General features: G+C 39.6%; 1 protein-coding gene across 3 annotated transcripts in view; it reads left to right on the top strand.

Annotated features, from left to right (window-relative positions):
* Positions 1-18727, top strand: part of LOC132381150 (mitogen-activated protein kinase 14) — a 56804-nt gene extending 38077 nt beyond the window's left edge. For 2 of the 3 annotated variants that reach the window (XM_059950426.1, XM_059950427.1), the window contains 5 exons: positions 4798-4869; positions 9217-9296; positions 13197-13275; positions 14525-14698; positions 17851-18727. In XM_059950426.1, coding sequence (XP_059806409.1) covers positions 4798-4869; positions 9217-9296; positions 13197-13275; positions 14525-14698; positions 17851-17924 — 479 coding nt within the window. In that variant the 3' untranslated portion in view covers positions 17925-18727. Of the gene's footprint in view, positions 1-4797; positions 4870-9216; positions 9297-9876; positions 9957-13196; positions 13276-14524; positions 14699-17850 lie in introns of all 3 variants that reach the window. The other variant, XM_059950425.1, reaches the window with a different exon arrangement.
* Positions 18728-26294: the final 7567 nt, after the last annotated feature.

Genomic DNA, 26294 nt, shown 5'->3' with positions numbered 1-26294 from the left:
CAGGTGGGGTGGAACTGCTGCGGCAGGGCTTTGGTGTGCTGCTGCACCTTGGCTGTTTGGCAGTGCATGCATGTTTTGGCCCATTCACTGACCTGCTTACGGGGTCCGTGCCAAACAAACCTGTTGGCTACCATCCAGACAGTTGACCTGATGGAGGGGTGCGCTAAGTTGTGAATGGAGTCGAAAACGTGCTGCTGCCGGGACGATGGGGCGGGGTTGGCTGGTGGTTATGTCACAGAGTAGGGTCCTCTCACCTGGGCCTACGGGGAGGTCCTGAAGCTGCAAACCGGAGACTGCAGTTCTGTAACTAGGGATCTCCTCATCTGCCTGCTGTGCCTCCACCAGCACTTCATAGTCTACCCCCTGGGACAGGGCTTGGATGTTAGGTCTGGAGAGAGCGTCCGCCACAACATTGTCCTTTCCTGAGACATGCCGGACATCCGTCATGTACTCAGAGATGTTGGACAGATGTCGTTGCTGGCGGGACAACCAGGGGTCGGACGCTTTCGTGAACGCAAAGGTTAGCAGTTTGTGGTCCATGAGCGCTGTGAAGGGCCTACCTTCTAAGAGGTACCTGAAATGCCGGATCGCCAGGTATAGCGCCAACAGTTTCCAGTCGAAAGCACTGTATTTGAGCTCGGGTGATTGTAGGTGTTTGCTGAAGAACGCCAGGGGTTGCCAATGACCCTCGATGAGCTGTTCCAGCACTCCTCCGACTACTGTGTTAGATGCGTCCACTGTGAGGGCGGTAGGGACGTCCATTCTGGGGTGCACTAGCATCGCAGTGTTTGCCAAGGTCTCTTTGGTTTTAACGAAAGCGGCTGCGGACTCGTCGTCCCAGGTAGTGTCCTTGCCCTTACCCAACATCAGGGTGAACAGGGGGCGCATGATTCAGGCTGCTGACGGGAGGAAGCAGTGGCAGAAATTCACCATACTCACGAATTCCTGCAGGCCTTTTGATTGTGTTGGGTCGTGGGAAGTGGCGGACCGTGTCTACCTTGGTGGGCAGAGGGGTTGCCCTGTCTTTAGTAATCCTGTGGCCCAGGAAGTCGATGGTGTCGAGCCCAAACTGGCACTTGGCCGGGTTGATTGTTAGGCCATATTCACTCAGTCGGGCGTAGAGTTGACGGAGATGCAACAGATACCCCTGACGACTACTGCTCGCTATGAGGATGACGTCCAAATAGATGAAAGCGAAGTCCAGGTCGCGTCCATTAACCGCTGGAACATCTGTGTGGCATCCTTTAGGCCGAGCGATATGTGGCAGAACTCGAAAAGGCCGAACAGGGTGATGAGTGCTGTTTTGGGGATGTCGTCAGGATGCATCGGGATTTGATGGTATCCCCGGACGAGGTCTACCTTGGAGAAGATCCGTGCACCTTGCAAGTTTGCTGCAAAGTCCTGAATGTGCGGCACAGGGTAGCGGTCCGGTGTTGTAGCCTCGTTCACCCTGCAGTAGTCGCTGCATGGTCTTCAGCCCCCTGTTGCTTTGGGCACCATGTGCAGTGGGGAGGCCCATGGGCTGTCGGACCGCCGTATGATCCCCAATTCCTCCATCCTCTTGAACTCTTCCTTCGCCAGTCGGAGCTTGTCCAGGGGAAGCCTTCAAGCACGGGCGTGGAGGGGAGGTCCCTGGGTCGGGATGTGGTGCTGTTCTCCGTGTCTGGGCATGGCTGCCGTGAACTGCAGTGCCAGAACCAATGGGAAATCCACCAGGACTCTGGTGAAGTCGTTGTTGGACAGCGTGATGCAGTCTAGGTGTGGGGCTGGAAACTGGGCTTCACCCAGGGAGAATGTTTGAAAGGTCTTGGCATGGACCAGTCTCTTCCCTTGCAGATCGACCAGTAGGCTCTGAGCTCGCAAAAAATCTGCCCCCAGGAGCGGTTGGGCTACGGTGGCCAGTGTGAAGTCCCACGTAAACCGGCTGGAGCCGAACTGTAGCCACACCATACGGGTGCCATGGATCCTTACTGTGCTGCTGTTCGCGGCCCTCAGGGTGGGACCCGGTTCTCTGTTGTGGGTGTCGTAACTCACCAGAGGTAAGACGCTGATCTCGTCTCCAGTGTCAACCAAAAAGCGGCATCCCGTCTGCTTGTCCCAGACATACAGGAGGCTATCCCAATGGCCAGCCACAGTAGCCATCAGCGGCGGCTGGCCCTGGCATTTCCCTGGAACTTGCAGGGCGGGCTACAGCGGTGGGCTTCTGCGCCCCACCGCTGGTGGTAGAAGCACCATTGTTCGTTGGTCTCCTCACTCCTGACTCTGGGGTAAGTGGGCTCTGCAACCAAGCCTGGTCTGGTCTGCTGCTGGGAGCGTGGCTTGGTGATCTGTGCGACGGACGCTGCACTCTACTTCTTGGCTTTCCACAGCACATCTGCCTGGACTGCCACCTTTCAGGGGTCGCTGAAATCCGCGTCGGACAGCAGCAGGCGTATGTCCTCGGGCAGCTGCTCTAGGAATGCCTACTCAAACATGAGGCAGGGCTTGTGTCCTCCAGCCAGGGCCAGCATCTCGTTCATCAAAGCCGATGGCAGCCTGTCCCCCAAACCATCCAGATGCAGTAAGCAGGCAGCTCGTTCATGCCGTGAGAGTCCAAAAGTCCTTATGAGCAAGGCTTTGAATTCTGTGTATTTGCCATCCTCCGGGGGCGACTGTATGAACTCCTCAACCTGGGCGGCAGTATCCTGGTCGAAGGAGCTCACCACGTAGTAGTAATGTGTGGAATCCGCGGTTATCTGCCAAATGTGGAATTAAGCTTCTGCTTGCTGGAACCATAGGTGAGGTCGCAGCGTCCAAAAGCTTGGCAGTTTTAACGAAACTGCATGAACAGATGCAGCGTCATTCATCTCTGGTCCTAATATTGTTTGGGCCATCGGGGTCACCGATTGTAGCGGTGTGCTACACGCAACGCTGAAATAACGACACACAGACGGCGAGTTGCAGTTGCAAAAGAGATTTAATCAAACTTCGCGGCCTCGCTTTAAAGCCTTCCTGTTCCTGCCCTCCCCGGGCGGGAATGCTGTAGGGGCCGCATATTCAGAGTCCCGTCCCGCACACGGGCTTTTGCCCTTGCTGGTGAAGAAGGCCTGGCGCCCTTTTTGGGACTGGCCTCAATGCCGGCGCGCACTACTTTGTGAGCTGCTTCGAGTGCGCTGGGAAGTGGGTCGCCACAGTATATTAATTTTAGCCCTTGATTAAACTTTCTCTACACTGAAAATTAAAAAAAAAACACATTGCAAAATATAACAAAGCTTAAAAATTGACTCTGTTTAATATTAGCTGTGGGACCTAACAAGGAAGTGGTTTTCAAAGTTATGATCGCTACCCACTCCACTACCACCCCAGCCATCATTACCAAATGAGCGACCAATATGGATCAGGGAAGGAGCAGCAGTGTGGGGCCTATGGAGCCAAGATGATAAGTAGCTCAGGGGTTTGGGAAGAAAGACAGGTGTAAGAAGCCTGAGGGCATGTGTCTGTACATTCTTCCTCTCCTTTGATTTCTCTAAATCCACGCCAGCTTGTGGCATGTAACGATGAAATTTTATTTACTAACGTCTCTAAACTTTTAGCGTTTAAATGCCTACAAGTAGATTTATGGTTGGTCAGCAAGTTATTATTGGGTTGCATGGATGAGCCATTAGGTTTCTTGAAAAACAAAACTGAAAACCACTGTTTTCTTTAGCTTTTTACTTTGTCTAAACACGGGATTCTGCAGATGCTGGAGATCTATTGTAACACACACAAAATGCTGGAGGAACTCAGGTCAGGTAGCATCTATGGAAATGAATAAACAGTCGACGTTTTGGGCTGAGATCCTTCATCAGGATTCTGAAAGGTCTCTGAAGTGTTGACTGTTTATTTCTGTAGATGCTGTCTGATGTGGTTATTTCCTCAGCATTTTCTGTGTTTTTTTTTTGTCTGATAGCTCAATAAAAGTGAAGGAGAAGAATTAATTTCATGTAGTCATAGGCTGCAGGCAGTATCCCAGAAAACCTGTAGGAATTTGAAGTACAGACTTCTCGTACGAAAATTATGGAAAAAGTAATACACATTTTAAATATGCTATTGTATTGTGATTATTTTTAAACTTTAAGTGTTATTTCACAAAATTGATTTCCAATAGAGTTAATCCTTAGTGGTAATAGGAAATAGTTTTATTAAAAAGAAGTTTGCAAAGGATTTATTTTTTAAATGATCTTTTTCTGAATAATTGTTCTCCAGTGTTATAAATTTTATGACTATATTTCAGCTTGAAATTTCTACTGAATAGTTTAACCATATCTGTATTTGTGATTTGTGGCTATTTGTACATTTTTTTTATTTATATATCAGTGCAATTCTTAAAATTAATTTGCAGATATGGTGGCTAAAGCATACTAAATGTAGTATTTAAATTATTCATAGCTTTGTTACACCTTGCTTCCCATATTAAGGTGGGAAACTAGATTATTAAAAAGTATGTTAAGGTCCCCCACATCCTTTCTGATTTACTTGCCTATTTAGCTTTGTTGACTTTACATTTAAATGATTGCTCTTAATATGGCATTAAACTTTTGATGTCAATATGGCTCCATCCTTCTTGGTATTTTAATTGTTTCACTAATGTGTTTATATTTATTCTTATGTTTATATTTAGCTGACTTCAACTGACCTGTGCTTCCTTCCACCTCCTCCACCACCATACCTCACCTCAGTGGAATGAAAATGATAAATGCTTTAAGTATTGTAAAAATGATTTTTGTTCACAGAATCTATGCATGATCAAATTAAAACACTGTTCTCTCTTGCCTCCAGTTGATATTTGGTCCGTTGGGTGCATTATGGCAGAGCTACTGACAGGAAAAACTTTATTTCCAGGCACTGACCGTATCCTTCATTGTATTAGTTTAAAAAAAAGAAAAGTTGCTTGTCATTTTTGAATGTGGGCAGGTAAAAGGTTTTGTTTTAGGTAAAATTTATACCTTCAGTAAACTGTTATATTAAATTCACACATTAAATTGTAATGTCTTGTTAAGTGCATTATATTGAAAATTGGTCAATTTGCAAAAATTATCACTACTTAAATATTACATTGACTGAGATTACCACAGTAATCAAACCCTATTTTAAGGAGAAGTGATTTGTATTCCTCTGCATCCATCAGTGTGAATACAAATTTTTTGATTTTAAAACAGATTTTCTCATTTCATATTATTTTATAAACATTCTTATGAGATGGGTTTATCAGTTGTAAGATTTATTTTAAAGCGTGTTTTGGAAAGTAAACTAAATTGTTGTTAGATTTTTAGTAAGTACTCAGCTGAAGCTTATTGTATAAATTCCTTTTCAAGGTAGCATGGGTACAAGACCCGTCAAAAATGCAAAATACTTTTGGTAGTTGTCTTGCTGGAGAGCCATCTGGCCAGATGTACTTCATTTCAACTTAATCCAGAACTCAAATCACCTGTCCCATCTCTGGTATCTGGTTCTTACTAACATGAGCTGGCCACTTATGGAAATATAACCAAGTATCTTCAGTCTGTTTTCAAAAGTGTTAGACTTTGCCTTGTTCTCTTTTCCAGATGATATTTCTGAGGTGTTCTTACTCTCAAAATATTATGGTAATTTGGCAATTTGGTGTATGTTCTCAGTGAAAACATTAAAAGCATTTTGGCGTTCTTTCATAAACATTTTATAGAAATCTCTTGAAAATTAACGTAGCATATTTCAAAACATGTCTTTTAGTTAAGAATAGCATAGCATTGTTACTTTTTGTGAAAAAATTACCCTTAAACTTTACTACTATCAAAACAAAAAAACTCAATGCTGTCTTGGAGTATTGGACACACCATTACTTTTTATAAAAACATTTTATTCATTTGGTCTAATACTTTAAATTTATAAGTGTTTTGAATAAAGCTGGGTGACCTGCGAATGTAATCGGTTAAGCCGTTTGTAGACTTGTCCAATTTGGTAGCTTGAAAATTTTCAGAAATTACTTTCTGTTGCTAGGCTGCAAGCTGCTCACTGCAGTATTTATCTGAAATTATTTGAATTTTGCTTGGATGCTTCCAAAATATAGATCCCCATTCAGTAAGATTTCTTAAAATGTTAAGCCAAAGAATTTCTTAGCAAGTAATAGTAATTACTAGCCCTTAATGGTTTTCTGTTCCAAAAATACTGTTTCTGTTAATGTATATAACATAACAATGCAGTTTGCTTCAGATGCAACTTTCTTAACTTCTACGTGGTATAGGGTTTTGCTCCAATTCAGAATCTAACTGGTTAAGCTTGGATAAGTTCAACAAAAAAAAAATTGCCTAATGAAACTAAATTTTGTTTAGTAGTGCAACTTAAAATAATTTCCAAGGAGCTCCAATTTCATTTCCAAGATCCTCCTTTTGTATTGGGCTGCATTTCCTGTAGCTACCTTCTGACTGCCCCAGTCCTTGTATACTTTGAAGTGAAGTAAAATAACTTCAGTTCTAACTTCTCTTGGGGAAAATTAAGCTTCTATGGCCACTATGTAATAATGAAAACTCTTATACACTTTCTGAACTTTTGTACTGTTTAGTATTTTATGCTTGATTGTCTTTATATATTATATTGGTTAGCTGCACTTTTAAGCAGACAAATTGTTCATTGCATATTAGTTATGTGTAACAATTGTTAGTACTGTGATATAATATTCCTATATATTGGATCGGTTAACCATTATATGTATCTAGATTTTTGGTAGATTTTATAAATTGCTTATCAATTGAAAAAAATTGAGGCATTTTTGACCTGTAATTCTTTTTATGAAGATTGCTAATTTTAGTATGATAAAATTGTATAGAAATAACTTTCAGATGACCTTTAATTTTAAAATCATTTATAGGTTTGTTAACACTTTATGCATGAAGTTATGCTTTGTGTTGCTTTGGAATGTCTTCTTATTAACCTATTTTCCCAATGCATATTTGCTCTTCATTTAATTTTTACTTTGCACAGAAGAAAGTTTGCAATTTCTGCTTCATTTGTGGTTGTCACAGAACTGTTAAAGGAACGTGTCTTTGTATTATAACTCCATGGTTATTTGAAATTTGCATGAGCCATACTACCATCTGTTCTCAATCATGCTTTATTTTACTTTTACTAACCTAATCCTGCACAGACAAGCATTTCAATAATTAGCTAGAACTCATAATGCTTAAGCTACAGGAAAATTAAGACATACTACTTTTGAATGTAGCTGTAATCAAACTTGCATGTTAAAAGTATTATTGAAGTGCTGAATTGAGTTTTTAAAATTTATGAAGCAGGGACCTGACAGGATATAGTTTTGAGATTAAATGATAAAATTAAAATCACCAATAACTTATTCATTTTTTGGTATTCTGAATAATTGCATTCCTTTTTAAGATGTTAAGAACTAGAACCATATTAACTGAGTTGAGCTATTGCTTGATGAATTTAATGGATTGAAGCACCCGGCAGCATAGCAGTTGAGCTGAATCACTTCCATGCTCAGTTTTAGTCCACGTAAATCAAACTGTTCTCAGTAGGGGCATTATGTTGAGTAATGAGGCTGTATTTTGTTGGAAGTGGAGTGCTAGTTGGGGGTTTCTGTTCTGTAATAAACAGATTTTATTACTATGTTTATATGACAATTAGATGATAAAGCTTAAACTGCTTTTGAGTACACTAACAATTGAAAGGAAGGCGTGTTAAAACTGCTAAAGAATGGATAATTGAGCAAGTTATATGGAGTTAATCGCGTTGCTAGAACTGTATGCCAACTTGAATGAGCACCTGAATGATGATCAAAGAGATGTAATTCTAGCATTTAATTGAAGAAAACATTAAATCCTTAGCATGAAATAATACTAATTTCAATTCAAGTATTTAAATTTCCTGAGCAAATCAAATGATTTTTGAAATTATTCTGCATCACAGATGCTCTATTTTAAATTGTAACCTTGTATGGGAAGCTTTCTGTGATTTTTTTTTTAAACTACTTCTTGCACTCTGCCTCTATGCTTAATTAAAAAAAAATTGGCTTGAATCTTTGATATAATGATTAATATTGTAAACTGGCTGCTTCACTAATGTGCACTTTCAATTCCTTTTCTGATGCAGAATCAAACTAAATAATCCTTTTATACCGAGGTCCACAACAGTTAAAAGATTTATCTCCAGATCGTGGAGATTACTTAAAATAAATGTAATTGTTTATGTACTGAAGTGCATTTAGCATTAATAGAATACTTAAAACATTTGGGAGTTCACATCTTAAGCATTTATATTTTTGATTTCATAAATTTAATTCAGTTGAAGAATTGAAGGTAAACTGCAGTCTGACTTTTGATCTCATTTGGGTGAGCTGGAGCTCAGTACTAACAAATTTCAGTCATGTCACTGACATTGGATTTCACAAAAGGCCATCACTGGTTCTCTAGTTCTATAATAATATACTCTCTGATAGGTTTTTGCATTAATCTATCATCCATTTTGTGGCTATTGCAAGAGCATAAAGGCCTCCAAAAGGTAGGAAAGAATAGAGAAATTTGAGACAGTATAATGTCTGAACAGGATACTTTTATTTTACCTCTGATTTAGAGTTGTATCGGTAATATGGAATGCTAAGCAGGAACAGTTGTTTGTTCTGCAAATACTGTGCAGATTGCACACATTTTTAATAATATGGATGAATAAGAAAAACTTTGATTAATAAGATTTAAAGCCAAATTTCCACAGATAAGGTAAGGCAATGGAAGAACCAGAAAATTCCATAGCCGGAGAGGGGCAGCTTGTTATCAATAATCAGATCAAAATACCTTTAAATATTTTTAATGAAATAACTCCAGTATTAAATTGTACGTGCATGAAAGCTATTGTCAAAGCAAAAACCATCAAGGAAAGCTTCAGGAAGTCCAGAATGAAGTTGTAATTTGATTTTTCACATAATACAATTTATAAATAAAAACAATTGGAAGGAACTGAGCTCTTTAAAGTTAACAATTCAGTACTTTTAATTAAGTAGTGACTGCAGAAGGTAAGAATAAGTCCTGCCAATACAGTCTATGCAACTCAAAACTTACAAATGCTAACAAAATATGAATAAGCTGATGATATCATCCATGACCATTGGCTCAGGATTCCTCTGAATTCCATAATCGTTACAACTCTAAAGTACATTGGCCGTTTTGTTATAACCTGTCCCCTATGTTTTCCTTTATGTTACGATGTTAGATATTGATCAGTTGAAGCTAATAATGCAACTCGTCGGAACACCAGGGCCAGAACTTTTGATGAAAATATCATCTGAGTCTGTGAGTTTATGCATTGCCTGTACTTTCTGCTGGTAGTTATTGACCACTCCTGATAAATGATTTCTTGCAGTGCTTTAAATTACACTACCAAAGCACAGATTCACCAACGTTAATTAGCACTGTTTGATTTACTTTTAGAAGTGTTTTGTTTGTTGGTATGGTGACTTTAGTTAATACAGCAATAGTTTTGTAGGTAATGTTTTAACATGCTACATAACAAGCCAAAATTAACAAAAATATCTGTTAATATTCAAGTTTATTAAATGAAATTTGATTATTCAAAATATTGTTTGTAATTATATATGAAGTGCTTTTTTATTTTTAAAAGAAGCATGGTAACAACCATTTAACACTAACAAATCTAACACCATGGCATGCTTCTCAGATATCATTGCTTCACCCCTCACCCTTGCATGTTGTGTCTTTTATTTTCCAATGCAACATTATACTTTTCTAATGTAGCAACCAGTAGCACATGAATTTTGCTAAAATTGTTATTTAAGTGGACGAGAAAGCAGTTTTTTCCAAACTTGAGTATCCTTTTGAAAAACGGATAAACGCCTTGACCTGGGCGTTCAAGATATTAATCAGCTTCAACAGATCATGAGATTGACAGGAACCCCTCCAGCATCCTTAATTAACAGGATGCCCGGCTATGAGGTGAGACAGACAGGCTGTTGATGAGCTCTGTGCAGGGAGGATATTTGATAATTATGTATTCTCTATATTTGGATCAATGGAGTACTTAGCTAATGTTGTCAATTTAGCAGTGAACAGATGCCAGTTATTTTTGGTTTGGGATGATTGTCTTCTATTTCCATGTAAATCCATGGGCAAAATGCCAAATTTGATATACAAGTTGTTTGTGGGTCAGCATATCCATGTAGGTTTCTGAAGACCCATGTAGTATTCCATTATTATTAACCTGTCTTCTGGAAATGCACCACAATGTTGGTTATGCTTGCAATCAATAATTTGGTGCATGAAATTGCTGTTTTTGTTTCTTGCAGATTGGGAACGTGAATAGATATAATTCTGATCGATGTGATATGCAGAGCCTTTTGGAGAGGAAGTTTTCTTAGTGGCTGTGATGACTTTCATACATTTCTTTACAGCTAACAGTGAAGTTTGAAGAAGCTGATTTTCCCTTTTATTTTTCTATAGCAATTGAGATTTTATTGCTATTGAGTTCTATTTGTGTAGCCTGATCAGTGTATAGGGCCACTCTCTAAAACCTTTTAAAGGTTTTATCATTTAACCATGAACGTATTTTGTATAACTGCTTCAACATACAACCCAATTCAGAAATTGAACATTCAGGGTAATATTTATTTTTGGAAAGATGCTGCATGTCTAAGAGTGAATGAAGTTAGCTATTCGTCATTGTTCTTTGTAAATTTATCCATTCTGGGGAATAAAATTGTATGCACTTTTACAATCACATATGATGTCAATATCCTTAAATTATTGTGATTACCTATAAATTAAGTTGGGATAGTATAAAAGTTCAGCCCTGCTTACTGAACTACTGCTTTGACTACCAAATACATCAAATGTTCTGGTAATTACCTTGAGTAATTTTGTGTGATTCTGACAAAAATAAGCAAAATGCACTCCTGAACAGTTTGTGGTATGTTATACCAGCAACATTAAAACCACATTTTTATTCCCAAAATCACCCCATTCAGAGATGAGAGACCAGCAGGATGTTGCCTGTAAGTAGGGCATAAGACACAGGAGCAGAATTGGACCATTCAGGTCATCGTATGTGCTCAGTCATTTGATCACAATTGATTTATTTTTCTTCTAAACCCCGTTCTCTTGCCTTCTTCCCTTAACCTTTGTGCCTGTACTAATCAAAAACATATGTCTCCACTTTAGCTATACTCATTGACATGGCATCCATTGCTATCTGTGATAATGAATTTGACAGATTCACCACCACCTGTCTAAAGAAATTCCACCTCACTTTTTTGAAAGGAGTACCCTTCTATTCTGAGGCTGCGTCCTCTGGTCCTAGCCTCTCAAACCATTGGAAATATCCCCTCCTCACCCATTCTATCTAGACCTTTCAATATTCAGTACATTTCAAAGAGGTCCTTCCTTCATTCGTCTAAACTCCAGCAAGTACAGGCACAGAGACATCAAACTTTCTTCATTCAATAACTCATTTCATTTTCAGGGTCATTCTTGTAAACCTCCTCTGGACCTTCTCCAGTACCAGCACATCCATTCTTAGATGTGCTTAAATGCTGACTATACTTAAAATGTGGTCTTTTAAAACCTCAGTGTTAGATCCTTTTTATATTCATGAATGCTAACATTGCATTTGCCGTCCTACTATTGACTCAACCGCAAGTTAATATTTAGGGAATCCTGCATCATGACTTCCAAATCCCCTTGCACCCCCAATTCCTTAATTTGCTCTCATTCTGTAAAGTCTATTCCTTTATTTTTTCTCTACCAAAGTGCATGACCAGACACTAAACTGTATTCCATCTGCAGCTTCTTTGCCCGTTCTTCTAATCTGTCCAAGTCCTCCTCCAGACTCCCTTTTTCCTCAACACTATCTGATCCTCCATCTACAGTACTGTGCAAATGTCTTAGGCACATACGTATAGCTAAGGTGCTTAAGGTTTTTGAATAGCACTGCAGCAACGTAATGTTTTGCTCTATACTGCTGCAAAAAAAAACAAGTTTTAATACATGTGAGTGATAAACCTGATTCTGATATGCATCTCTGTTGTAGACAGTGCAAAGGGGGCAGAGAGATGGGTATCGTGTTGGGAAAGGGGAGAGAGAGGGAAGGGAACCGGAAGTACCAGAGAGATGTTCTATAATGAATAAACCAATTGTTCAGAATCAAATGACCTTGCCTGGTGTCTCAGGGCTGGGTGTATCTTTACCTATGCTACCCTCTGGCCCTGACACTTCTCTGCCACCTGTCCCATGGCCCTCCCAACATCCTTTATTCCAGCCAGATTTACAAACCCACTCTCCGCTCCATGTTGATAAATACAGTACTATGTGAAAGTCTTAGGCTCTCCTGCTGTATATATGTGCAAAAGACTTTTGCCGAATACTTTATCTTTGTATTATTCACAAACTCAACCACAAAGCCATCAATTCTGTCAACCATATCATAAACATATAGTGTGAAAAGTAGTGGACCCAACACCAACCCCTTCAGATAAGCAGTTCAGTTATGAGGAGAGTTGAGAGAAGCTATATCTATTCTTCCTCGAGTAGAAAAGATTAAGATGGGACATAATTCAGTTATCTAAATTGAGATTTGTTGATAGGGCAGACTGCAGGAAACTTATCACTATCAGAGACAGATAAAATTAGAGGACTTTGATTTAGTTAAGGGAGAGGAGATTCAGTGGGGATATGATTGGGATCTTTTCCCAAAGAGTGGTGATCACCTGCAATGTGTTTCCTGAGAGTGGTTTGAAGTTGGGTTACTGAAAGCATTTAAATCTAGTTGAAAAATTGAATAGCTGAAGTATAGAGGGCCGTTGATTAAGTGCTGGGCAATGGAGATTATGTGGAAGGTTAGCGACAAGTTTGGCCGAATGTTGAGCTTAATAAATATTGTACCATTTCTCAAGTTTTATCCATTATACAAATTTAGAACCAAATGGATGACATTGTGATCTGACTAGCACAGATAGTTCTAACGAATTTTGGGATGTAACCATGAACTAATTGCTTTGCCTGAAATAGAAATATTTGATTGTTGTGAAGAGTGTGTAGCACAAAACTGATCTACCTAATGGTTTAATGCTCCATGCATGGTTTGAATGTCTCTGTTAAAGACACAGAAGATGTACAGTGAGGATCTGGAGTAGATTATTATTGAAACCTAGATTACTAGATTTATTTACATTTTGTCTACAGGCGAGAAACTACATCCAGTCATTACAGCATATGCCAAAACAGTCCTTTGCAGGCGTATTCATTGGAGCTAATCCTCAAGGTACTTATTTTTAATATCCATATTTTAAAAAATATTTTTGGGATCTGGGCAATGTTGTCATTTACTGCCCATTGTTACCTTCCTGGAGAAGGTGGGCGTGGAACCACCTTAAACTGCTGGAATCTTTCTAATGATAATTGCATGGTGATGTTGGGGAACAATTCAAGGATTTAGACCCAGCAACTATGTACAGTCTGTTGTTGATCCAGCTGAATTTCCAGTGTATTGTAAGCCCCAGGATACTGATAACATTGTCATTGGACATCTTGATAGGTAGCTAAATTCTCTTGTTGGAAATGGTCAGGATCAATTTTTATAATTATCCTTGCCAACTTGATTCTAATGATAATACAGCAGTAATTCTTCTCCAATTTTGCTGTGTTAGAGATAGTAGAGAGGAAGTGTAAAAATAGACAGAGGTCTAATTATTTCTTTTGGAGAATCACAATTTCAACCACTTGACAATGCTGCTGGCACATGATAATGGCACCACCATATCAATATTGGCATAAAATTAGGCTGGAGTTATTTCACATAATTATATGAGTTAATTATAAAGCTCTGCTTAAAACTTATTCAGCCATTCAGATTCTGCATTTGTAATAAAACAGAAATGCTGACACTCCCGAAGTTGCTTCATTGATCATTTTGTCTTGGACAGTGCATTCAAGGACATGAAGTGTTAATTGAACTCTCTGCATTATCAAGTATCATTTCAAATAAGTCAAGTTTAACTATTTGTCCAAAAGTAGCATAACAATATTAGAATGTGATTGATCTAATACTAAGGTTCAGAATAATATTTGTTTTAATTGTATGGAAAGTAGTTACTAGATAAGGGATGCTTGATAGATAAATAATGGTAAATATCCTCCTTTACTTGTGCCATATGTACTAAACACAGCCAATAGATTTTGCTTCAACTACTCCAGTGTTATTTTTGGGGCTGATATTTGCTGCTTGTAACCGCTGTTGATTTAATGGGTTAAGCACTTAACAGTGTAAACCACCATTAGCTGCTGAAACCACTGGGAGTGTATTTATAGTCAGCATTTTTTTTCCACCTACAAATTTCATGTTTAAGGAGATAAGAAACATGCAGAAATAATTTCACAAAGATGATGTTTCATACTTAATATTTAGCTAATATGGATATGAAAATTTCACATGGTGTGACTATGAATGCTTGCTTCTGAATAATATAATTTTACAAATGCATCATACAAGTCATATTTATTGTGTTATGTAGCTGTTGACCTTTTGGAGAAAATGCTTGTGCTGGACACAGATAAGAGGATCACAGCAGCAGAAGCTTTGGCTCATTCTTACTTCTCTCAGTATCATGACCCAGATGATGAGCCGGAAGCAGATCCTTATGACCAGTCTTTTGAAAGCAGGGAGCTTGAAATAGAAGAATGGAAAAGTAAGTGTAACTATTATATTTCTGGAAAAAACTGCTTGAAGATCAACAGTTTGTATCAGTATTGTCACTCTCATTCCTTCATCGTGAGCATTGCTGAGATAATTGCTGAGAAGTTATCCACTTTGGAAGCAGGAACAAGAGGGCAGAGTATTGTCTGAACGGTGTCGAGTTAGGTAAGGGAGAAATGCAAAGAGACCTAGGAGTCCTAGTTCACCAGTCAATGAAGGTGAATGAGCAAGTGCAACAGGCAGTGAAGAGGGCAAATGGAATGTTGGCCTTTGTTACAAGGGGAATTGAATACAAGTGCAAGGATGTTCTTTTGCATTTGTACAGGGCCCTGGTGAGACCACACCTGGAATATTGTGTACAGTTTTGGTCTCCAGGTTTAAGGAAGGACATTCTGGCAATTGAGGAAGTGCAGCGTAGATTCACTAGGTTGATTCCTGGGATGGCAGGGCTGTCTTACGCAGAGAGATTGGGCTTGTATACGCTGGAATTGAGGAGATTGAGAGGGGATCTGATTGAAACGTTTAAGATAATTAAAGGATTTGATAGGATTGAGGCAGGAAATATGTTCCAGATGTTGGGAGAGTCCAGTACCAGAGGGCATGGATTGAGAATAAGACGTCAGTTATTTAAAACAGGGTTGAGGAAGAGCTTCTCCTCCCAGAGAGTTGTGGAGGTGTGGAATGCACTGCCTCGGAAGACGGTGGAGGCCAATTCTCTGGATGCTTTCAAGAAGGAGCTGGATAGATATCTGATGGATAGGGGAATCAAGGGATATGGGGACAAGGCAGGGACTGGGTATTGATAGTGAATGATCAGCCATGATCTCAGAATGGCGGTGCAGACTCGAGGGGCCGAATGGTCTACTTCTGCACCTATTGTCTACTGTCTATAATAAAATTTTCACTTCAACTTAAGCAGTTTGAATCTGGCTTTCTAGTCCTGACGAAGGGTCTCAGCCTGAAACGTCGACAGCGCTCTCCCTATCTATGCTGCCTGGCCTGCTGTGTTCCACCAGCACTTTGTGTGTTGTTGTTTGAATCGAGCTCTGGTTTGATTTGGGAACATTCTGTTGCATGATTGACTGCATCCACAAATACAAAACCCACCCTGTTGATCAGTGAACATGATATTAAGTGATAAAAGCAGAATTAGGCATCTGGCCCAGTGATCATCTTCTGTCATACAAGATCATGGCTGAAGTTTCACATCAGTGTCACTTTCTCGTACCATCCCTGTATATCTTAAATCTCATAATAATCTCATAATATCCAGAAATCGAATCTTACTGAATTAATTCAAAACGATTTGAATCTCTTCAGCCTGTAGGGGTTGCAATTCACTATCCTGAATAATGAGCTTTTTCTGCCTCTTAGTCTTAGAATAAGGGATAGGCTGTTCAAGATTTTGACCCCTATTTTAAGACTCCTAGGTTCAATCCTGACCTCCAGTGCTATCTGCGTGGAACCTACACATCCTTTCTGTGCCCACTTGGGTTTTCTCCGGGTGCCCTAGTTTCTCACCACCTTCCAAAAATTTGCTTGTTTGCAAGTTAGGTTGCCACTGTAATATGCTCCTAGTAGTTGGTGAGTGGTGGAAACTGGGGGTGATAATGGGAAGGTGAGGAAAATAAAAAAGATCAGTATAAGGTTAGTGTGAGTGAGTTCCTGGTTATTGGAGCAGACATAGTGGGACAAATTGTCTGCTTTTGATATTATTTCACTCTGACTCATACTACCCAGTCTCTTGCCATTTAAAAAGAACCATTTTGATGTCTTTTGTTCATCAAAATGGATGACATTTTTTCCGCATTGTATTTGATCAGCTGTGTTACCCCCACTCATTCAACGCGTCATATCCATTCAAAACATACACCATCCTCCAAACTCATAATCCCTCATAGTTTGGTATCATCCGGCAATCTTGGAAATAAATTTTGTTCCCTTAACCAAATCATTGAAAAAGATTGTGAATAACTGGGAGCCAGGCACTAATCCCTGCTACACCCCTCTTGTCACAGCTTGCCAACCCAAGAAGGATCCTTTTGTTTTCATTCTGCCCAAAATATAATACTTGATGCATAATATATCTTGCTCCTGAATGGTGCTCAAACTGTATTGTAATTTCTTGTTTCCTTTATTGAAAACCTTCCAAAAATCCAGATATGTAAGATTAATTGGTTCTTATTTATTTTAATTCCAATAACCCTAAAGTGCTGCAGTGGATTAGTCATGCATAAATTTCCTTTCTCATATCCATGGTGATTGCTCAGTCATATTTTCTAGCCATTCTAAAAGTGTACCCTTTATAATAGGTCCCAGCATTATTCTCACTACTGTTTTAGACCAAGAATTCAGTAGTCCGTGTTTTCTCTCTGATTTATATAGTGGAGCCACATTTGTTGCTCTTCAATCCACAGGGTCAATCCTGGAATTTACAAAAATTAGTAGATGATAACTAGAACATTTGCTGTCTCTCTCAAAACTCAAATGTACACTATCAAATTCTTGACCACATACAAAATCTAAGTGTCTGGGATTTTTCACTAGAGCTATCTTGTGGGTGGTCATCCTGAGAGTAGATTTGCTAATCAAGATAAAATTGTTGCTTCCCTCCCCATTAGAGAAGTATTTCCATTAATTTACTGGATATTTCAATCACTTCAGACCCAGCATTTAAACTTCATCTCTTATTGCCTATGAGAAAGTTATGACGTGCTGAGTATAGAATGTAAAACAATTCGATTACTAATTTAATTAGTTCAAACAAGAACTGATTTATTTCCTAAATTGATATGTAGATAGGCAACCAGAGCATTTACAGCTCAAACACAGCCCCTCCCAACAATGGTTGCTTCACTGGAGGCTGGTTTCCTTTTATATCATAAAACTAGATAAACAAGGGCTAGAAATGTCAAACACTGGATGTCTTTTGTCAAAGGGTAGTATGAGACATAGATTTGCGAGACATAAACTCCCCTGAGTGGGTGTTTGTTCGCAAATCTAGTGTGCATTTTACACTAATGTTTGCTTAATTGGATTATACAGCATCAGAATCTTCATTGTGACAAGGTTTCATTCTGTGCTTTTGTTTGTGCTTAATAAAATTGCACAAGGTATCTAAAACTGTAGCTCTTTTCTTTTCAGGACTAACCCATGAAGAAGTAATGAGCTTTGTGCCACCGGAGCTAGTCTCTGAGAGTATGGAGTTGGAATCATGAAAACCTTTTACTCCCATTTTGAGATTTTTGTATCGCATCACTGTGAGGACTTAACCAGTTCGACTGATGGTCCTTTCCAATATTATCAAGTGCCTATCATGGTCTTGATGGCAGATTTTATGGGTGAGGGCAAAATGAAACTTTCATAACAATTATTCTACATCCCGCATGTTTTGCTAAATCCTGGACGATTGCCAGCTTTTTGTATATTGCCATTATCATCCACAGTGAACTGTTTGCTAACAAGAACTTTTGCAAGCACTCATTTGAACTGGTAAACTTCTGTGTATTTGTATGCCTTATTTTTAGAAATGCATACTATTTTAAATGTTTAATTATCTGTACAAAAGTCACCCACACCTAAAAAAAAACATGCAAGCAGTAATTGTTACTTTTATATAAAGTACAGATGGGATGTACATTAATTTATAGATGTATTTGCTGTTTACAGCATAAAAGAAGCAATTGTTTTTATTGTGATTTCAATTTTAAAACCTACTTGACTGTTCAGCAATACTACTACTAACTAAGAGTGCATGTTTTCACTGTTTATAAGGGATTTGGAATGGGAATGTTGTGGAACAAATTCAAAGGTATAGGTAAATATACATATTTGTATTAATATACTTCACTCTTGTGCAAGGTTAGGTAGATGTATATGAAAAATATTTTCATAATTACTCCAGTTGTTCTATGTACCTCTAGAGTTCTTCATTGTAATTGTATGTGACTTACAAAGTGTGATATTGTAGTGAGACCATACAATAAACTATTCTGAAATAAATTCAAATGCTTTTTCAAAATTAAGTGTATATTATGCCTGGGAAGTTGATAAAGATGTTTTCTTCAAGGCTACTTATGGTAAGATGGTGTGCTTGGTCACAGCGACTTCTACAGGGCTAACCAAAGGTATGTTGTCTTTTTTAATTGTGCTTTTTAATTATTGCAAGACCATGCTGGATATTCAGAATTCATAGTGTTACAGGTCTACCTCATGGAGAAAACTGAAGAGGCTGGACTTGGTGCAGACTGTGCTGCTGCCTGCATCAGAAAGACATCGAAGTTAGTGTGCAAAGGCGGTGTGTATTTGGACAGCGAGTGATTATCTTAATCACTTTTCTTGTGATCGCAAGGCCCTATTGGATATTGATAATAAGGAATTCTATAAGTCTGGTTCACTGGTTTATTGGAGAACAGTGGGTGAGCTGTGTGGCCTCTGGCATAGTGAGGACCATATAACCATATAACAATCACAGCACGGAAACAGGCCATCTTGGCCCTCCTAGTCCGTGCCGAACTCTTAATCTCACCTAGTCACACCTACCCGCACTCAGCCCATAACCCTCCACTCCTTTCCTGTCCATATACCTATCCAATTTTACCTTAAATGACACAACTGAACTGGCCTCTACTACTTCTACAGGAAGCTCATTCCACACAGCTATCACTCTTTGAGTAAAGAAATACCCCCTCCTGTTTCCCTTAAACTTCTGCCCCCTAACTCTCAAATCATGTCCTCTAGTTTGAATTTCCCCTACTCTCAATGGAAACGGCCTATTCACGTCAACTCTATCTATCCCTCTCAAAATTTTAAATACCTCGATCAAATCCCCCCTCAACCTTCTACGCTCCAATGAACAGAGACCTAACTTGTTCAACCTTTCTCTGTAACTTAAGTGCTGAAACCCAGGTAACATCCTAGTAAATCATCTCTGCACTCTCTAATTTATTGATATCTTTCCTATAATTCAGTGACCAGAACTGTACACAATATTCCAAATTTGGCCTTACCAATGCCTTGTACAATTTTAACATTACATCCCAACTTCTGTACTCAATGCTGTGATTTATAAATGCCAGCGTTCCAAAAGCCTTCTTCACCACCCTATCTACATGAGACTCCACCTTCAGGGAACTATGCACTGTTATTCCTAGATCTCTCTGTTCCACTGCATTCCTCAATGCCCTACCATTTACCCTGTATGTTCTATTTGGATTATTCCTGCCAAAATGTAGAACCTCACACTTCTCAGCATTAAACTCCATTTGCCAACATTCAGCCCATTCTTCTAACCAGCATAAATCTCCCTGCAAGCTTTGAAAACCCACCTCATTATCCACAACACCTCCTACCTTAGTATCATCGGCATACTTACTAATCCAATTTACCACCCCATCATCCAGATCATTTATGTATATTACAAACAACATTGGGCCCAAAACAGATCCCTGAGGCACCCCGCTAGTTACCGGCCTCCATCCCGATAAACAATTATCCACCACTACTCTCTGGCATCTCCAATCTAGCCACTGTCAAATCCATTTTATTACTCCAGCATTAATACCTAATGACTGAACCTTCTTAACTAACCTTCCATGTGGAACTTTGTCAAAGGCCTTGCTGAAGTCCATATAGACTACATCCACTGCCTTACCCTCGTCAACATTCCTCGTAACTTCTTCAAAAAATTCAATAAGGTTTGTCAAGCATGACCTTCCACGCACAAATCCATGCTGGCTCCTCCTAATCAGATCCTGTCTATCCAGATAATTATAAATACTATCTCTAAGAATATTTTCCAATAATTTACCCACCACTGATGTCAAACTGACAGGTCTATAATTGCTAGGCTTACTTCTAGAACCCTTTTTAAACAATGGAACCACATGAGCAATACGCCAATCCTCCGGCACAATCCCCGTTTCTAATGACATCTGAAAGATCTCCGTCAGAGTTCCTGCTATCTCTACACAAACTTCCCCCAAGGTCCTGGGGAATATCTTGTCAGGACCTGGAGATTTATCCATTTTTAAATTTCTTAAAAGCGCCAGTACTTCCACCTCTTTAATTGTCATAGGTTCCATAACTTCCTTACTTGTTTCCCACACCTTACATAATTCAAATCCTTCTCCTTAGTGAATACCGAAGAGAAGAAATCGTTCAAAATCTCTCCCATCTCCCTCGGCTCCACACATAGCTGACCACCCTGATTCTCTAAGGGACCAATTTTATCCCTCACTATCCTCTTGCTTTCGGATTTACTTTCACCTTATTTGCCAAACCAACCTCGTATCTTCTTTTAGCTTTTCTAATCTCTTTCTTAAGATTCCTTTTATATTCTTTATATTCCTCGAGCAATTCCTTTACTCCATGCTGCCTATATCTATTGTAGCCACCCCTCTTTTTCCGAACCAAGTTTCTAATATCCTTTGAAAACCATGGTGCTTTCAAACCTTTAACCTTTCCTTTCAACCTAACAGGAACATAAAGATTCTGTACCCTCATAATTTCACCCTTAAATGACCTCCATTTCTCAATTACATCCTTCCCATAAATCAACTAGGACTAGGCCTCAGGTTGCAGTGTCCAGGACAGAGACATTGGAGTCTGTGCTGGGGGCATTGATGCTGCTCTCCAGTGTTCAGTCAGCAGAAGACAAGCTGTATTGTATTTCACAACAGACTGCTGCAACATTCAGGGACTCTGGGACTTTTTTTTTGTGTCTTTTACCACTCTCTTACATGTCTATGTGTTAGTTTTGTGTATGACTGTTAGTGCTGTGTTTTTCACCTTGGTCCCAGAGTAATGCTCTTTCGTTTGGCCATGTTCATGGGTATTCATGTATGGTTAAATGACAATTAGACTTAAACTTAAACTTCAACCAAAGTAATGCCGTGTTAATGAAAAACATAATTACTACTTCTGATATTCTGTGGAAGATGTATGTACACCCAGGTACAAGACTGGAACATGGTATGGTATCCTGCTGCTGTAGCCCATCCACTTCAAGGTTGGATACGTTGTGTGTCCAGAGATGTTCTTCTGCACACCACTGTTGTTGCACATGACTATTTGAATCACTGTTGCAATCCTGTAAGTTTGAACCAGTCTGGCCATTTTCCCCTGACCACTGTCATTAACAGTGCATTTTCACACACGGAATGCTTCTTGTTGTCTTTTTCTGTGGTTTTCCACACTATTCTCTGTAAACGTGGAAGATAGTTATGCAAGATAGTCCTGGGACATCACCAGTTTCTGAGATATGAGATACTCAAATCACTCTGTCTTCCACAGTCAAAGTCACTTAGATCACATTTCTTCCCCATTGTGATGTTTGGTCTGAACAACTGAACCTCTTGATCATGTCTGTATGCTTTTATGGATTGAGTTGCTGCCACGTGGTTGCTGATGAGATATTTATATTGAGGTATACCTAATAAAGTGGACACTGGGTGTCATATTTTGATAAATGCTCATATTTTCCTTTTAATATCATGTGTTGACAGTAGATGATAGCATTAGAGACTTTATTTTTGTTTATTCATGTGTAGAACGTGTATGTACTGATCCGCTTGCACTGAGGAGGCAGCTAAGGGACAACCATAATCAGTGAGTCTAGAGTTGCATGTAGATTAGAGCAGGTAATGCAACAAATGTCCTTTTCTAAAGGACATCAGTGAACTAGACCGTCCTGTATTTCACAGTCATCAGTGATACTGGCTTTTTAATTTGGTCTTAATTATTTGAATATAAATTCACCAGCTGCTGTAGAATTTTAAATCAAACATTTTGATGTCAGGCAAAGAATTCAAAAGTTATGCAAATAGCTTGAGTTTTTGAATCTTACTGGTATTGGGCCAGAACTACTTGGGAAATGCCAGAAGTCTCCTGCAGGAACTTTCTCTTGACAGCAAATTTCGGATTTCTGTGTGAATTTGGTGATCGGCTGCCACAAACAGTTTCTTCGTTGCTCTTTGTTGAGCTTCAAATGGCTTGAGTAGCAGATCATGGGTTTACTGAAATTTCCAGAACAAATGGTCATTTAAAATTGATGCACGGTATCAGCTCCAAAGGGGAATGGTGTGTATGCTGCATATTAAGTATTGTTTAAATTAATTGTCTCCTTTAATGTTTTTGCTTGTGATTTAATTTTACACTGTTGCTTGATTTGATTAATGGTTTTGAATGCTTCAGAATGCTTGGGATATTTTCTTTTTAAGTGAGTTTTTTTTAGTTCAATGTCCTATGCCCCATGTAATTCCCTTTCTTATACTTCCTCAATTTTCTGCAACGCACAGGAAATACTGGAGGAACTCAAGTCGGGCAGCAGCTGTGTCAATGTTTTGGCCGAAACTCTTCAGAGTTGAAAAGGAAGGGGGGGAAAAGGCCAGTCTGAGTTGGGGGAAGGAGTACAAGGTGATAGATGAGACCAGATAGATGAACGGGAAGATGGGTGGAGAGAAGAAATGATAGGTGAAAGTTGAAAAAGAAGGAATAATAGAAGACAGTGGGCCATGGAAGAAAGGTATGGAGGAGGGGAACCAGAAGGAGGTAGTAAGCAGCTGAGAAGAAGGAAAGGGTGAGAGAGTAACCAAATTGGGGAATGGTGTGTAAGGAGGGGGGCGGGGCTTTTACTAGAAGTTGGAGAAATTGATTTTGTACTATCAGGTTGGAGGCTACTTAGATGGAATGTGAGTTATCTCTTCCAACCTGAGTTTGTCCTCAACGTGTCAGTAGAGGAGGCCACGAATAGACATGTCAGAATGGGAAGTTGAAGTATGTAGCTATTGAGAGATACAGCTTTTTACAGCAGAGAGAGCGGAGGTACTCAGCAAAGCGGTTTGCCAATCTGTCTTGGGCCTCATTGATGTAAAGGGGCACAGGGAGCATCAGGTACAGCAGATGACTCTAACAGATGAAGTGTAACCTCACCTGAAAGGACTGTTCGGGTCTTTGGTGGCAGGTGTAGCACTTGTCCCGTTTCCAAGATTAAGTGCCTGGTGTGAAATCAGTGGAGAGAACAAATGGACAAGGAGTAGCTTAGAGACACTCCCACCCCTCTAGAAGCAGTATGGGTGGGAAAGATGTGTTCAGTGGTAAGATCCTGTAGTGGAAGGCAAAAGTTACAAAGTATAGATATGGAGGCTCATGGCATGGTAGGTAAGGACAAGGGGGACCCTATTCTTTTATGATGATAGAATGAAGAGGAAAGGGCAGATTTATGAGAAATGGAGGAGACACAAGTGAGGGCACCATTGATGGTGGTGGAAGGGAAATGCTGTTCTTCGGGGGGGAGGGGGGCAGTTGGAGGAAAGGACATCTCAGATATTCCAGAATGGAAAGCCTTTTCCTGAAATCAGATGCAGTGGTGCGAGAAGGGTATAGCAAATTGACAAGTGAGAGTGTGAAGAGGAACAGTCAAAGTAACAGCAGATTTGCAAATTTACAGGCAGGATAGAGGTGACAAAGCCCAGAGTTTCCAAGTGGCAGAACCTGTTGTTCGGATGGAGATTTAAGTGCTGGGCCAGATTGAAAAAATCATGGTGTGGGGGCCTGAGACAAGTTGGGGGCTGGTTCAGATCACTGCTCCACTGTGTTTACTCGGCTTTGCACTGAACTATGGACTCACTTACAGACTTCAGAAACACTATTTGCTTGCAGTTACTATCTGCATTTTTTTTTTAGTGTACATTGGCCTTTTTATGGGTTATTGTATAATGTATACATACTCTGATAATAAATGTACTTTGGACTTTGAAAAAGTGTCAGTAGATAGTCTGTCTCCAACGACTGAGACAGATCAAGAAAAGGGAGAAGTGTCAAAATTGGGCCAAGTAAATTTCAGGGCATGGTGGAAGTTGGAGGCAAAGTTGATTAAACTGACAAACTCACCATGGTTGTAGGAAGCAGCACCAATGCAGTTGTTGAAGTAATGGAGAAAGGTTGGGGAGCATTACCAATGTAGGTTTGGAACATGGACTGTTCCTCATAGCTGACGGAGAGGCAGGCATAGCTGCAACCATGCAAGTTCCCATGGGACACCTTTGGTTTGGACTAGTTGGGAGCAGCCAAAACAGAATTTGTTGAGGGTGACACTGAGTTCCTCCAGACAGAGGATGGTGGTGGAGTGGAATTAGTTGGGTCTGTTGTCCAGAAAGGAGGGGAGAGCTTTAAGGCCTTCCTAACGTGGGATGGAAGTGCAAAGGGACTAGGCATCCATAGTGAAAGTACACTGATTAGGGCCAGGGACTGGAAGTAATAGAGAGCATGTGAAATGTCATGGATGTAGGTAAGCTGGAACTGAACCAATGTGGACAAAATTAAGTTGAGGTATGCAGATATGAATTCAGTGGGACGGAAGTGGGCAGAAACAATGGGCCTACAGAGACAAGAGGTAGAAACACACTACGCTGGTGGCAGTGGATTGGGGATCTTCGGAATCGATGAGGTTGGTGATGGTGCAGAAGACTGCTGTAGTACTCTATGAAAATAGCCTGCTGCTTTTTAATGAAGTCCTGTACAAGGGATAATTAAGAGGTTTCTGAGGGCTGCCATCTGGCTTGACATAAGGTTTTTGAATCCCAGCTCATGCTCTAATTTTTTTAATAGTAATGTACAGGTTACAAGTATAAGCTACAATATTGGTTCCATGATTCTGCATTAGCTTCTGAAATTCAGAATTTAAAATGTCTGTAAACTATTTCAGAAATCTGTTGGTTCAAGGCCAATAGTGTCAAGAGGCAAAGTTGAAAAGGGTAAGAGAAAAAAAAATGATTATGGATTACCAACTTTTGATTTTTAAAAGACTGTAGATAGCAAAGAAAGTTGTGCATGTGCAGTTTGTTTGCAATAACAGCAACTGGAATGAATTTACTGATTGGGTTTCACTAGAAATCATTTAAAACAAGCCAAAGGCACCACAGAAACATTTGGTTCTTTTACTTTAATCAGAACAGAGAAAGGCTAAGTGTAAATAGCAGTTTTTACACACAATATAGAACAGTACAGCATAGGAAATGGCTCTTTGGCCCATGATATCTGTGCAGAACATGATGCCAAACTAAACTAAATCTCTTCTGCCTGCGCAAGATTCATATCCTTCGATACGTAGCATATTTTAAACATTTTTTGTGTATCTGCTTTAACCACCACGTCGAACAGCCCATTTCAGACACCTATCGCTCTGTGCAGGCAAAAACAACTTGCTTTGCACATCTCCTTTAAAACTTTGTTACTCTCATCTTAAATGTAAGCCCTCTAGCCTTTCCCTCTTGCATTCCTGGGAATGCATTTCTATCCTTAGTAACCAAGTAATGAGAGAAGTAGTAGTGAAACATTAAGCATTGTGTGATGTTTTCAATGTACATTTATTATCAATGTATACTATATACAGCTTTGAGATTCATCCTCTAACAGGCAACCACAAAACAAAGAAACTTAATAGAACCCATTAAAACAAAAGAAGACTGTAAAATACCTAGTGTGCAGAGAGGGAGAAGAAAAACAAGTCGTGCAAACAATAAAAGCAAGCAAACAGTGAAACCCCATGAAGCAGGCACCAATGCGGTTGCTCCAGAAGTCCAATAGTT

The sequence above is a fragment of the Hypanus sabinus genome, chromosome 25 (assembly GCF_030144855.1).
Source record: "Hypanus sabinus isolate sHypSab1 chromosome 25, sHypSab1.hap1, whole genome shotgun sequence".
NCBI classification, from domain to species: Eukaryota; Metazoa; Chordata; class Chondrichthyes; order Myliobatiformes; family Dasyatidae; genus Hypanus; species Hypanus sabinus.
The sequence above is the reverse complement of the archived record's forward strand: the minus strand, read 5'-3'. Positions and strand labels throughout refer to the sequence as shown.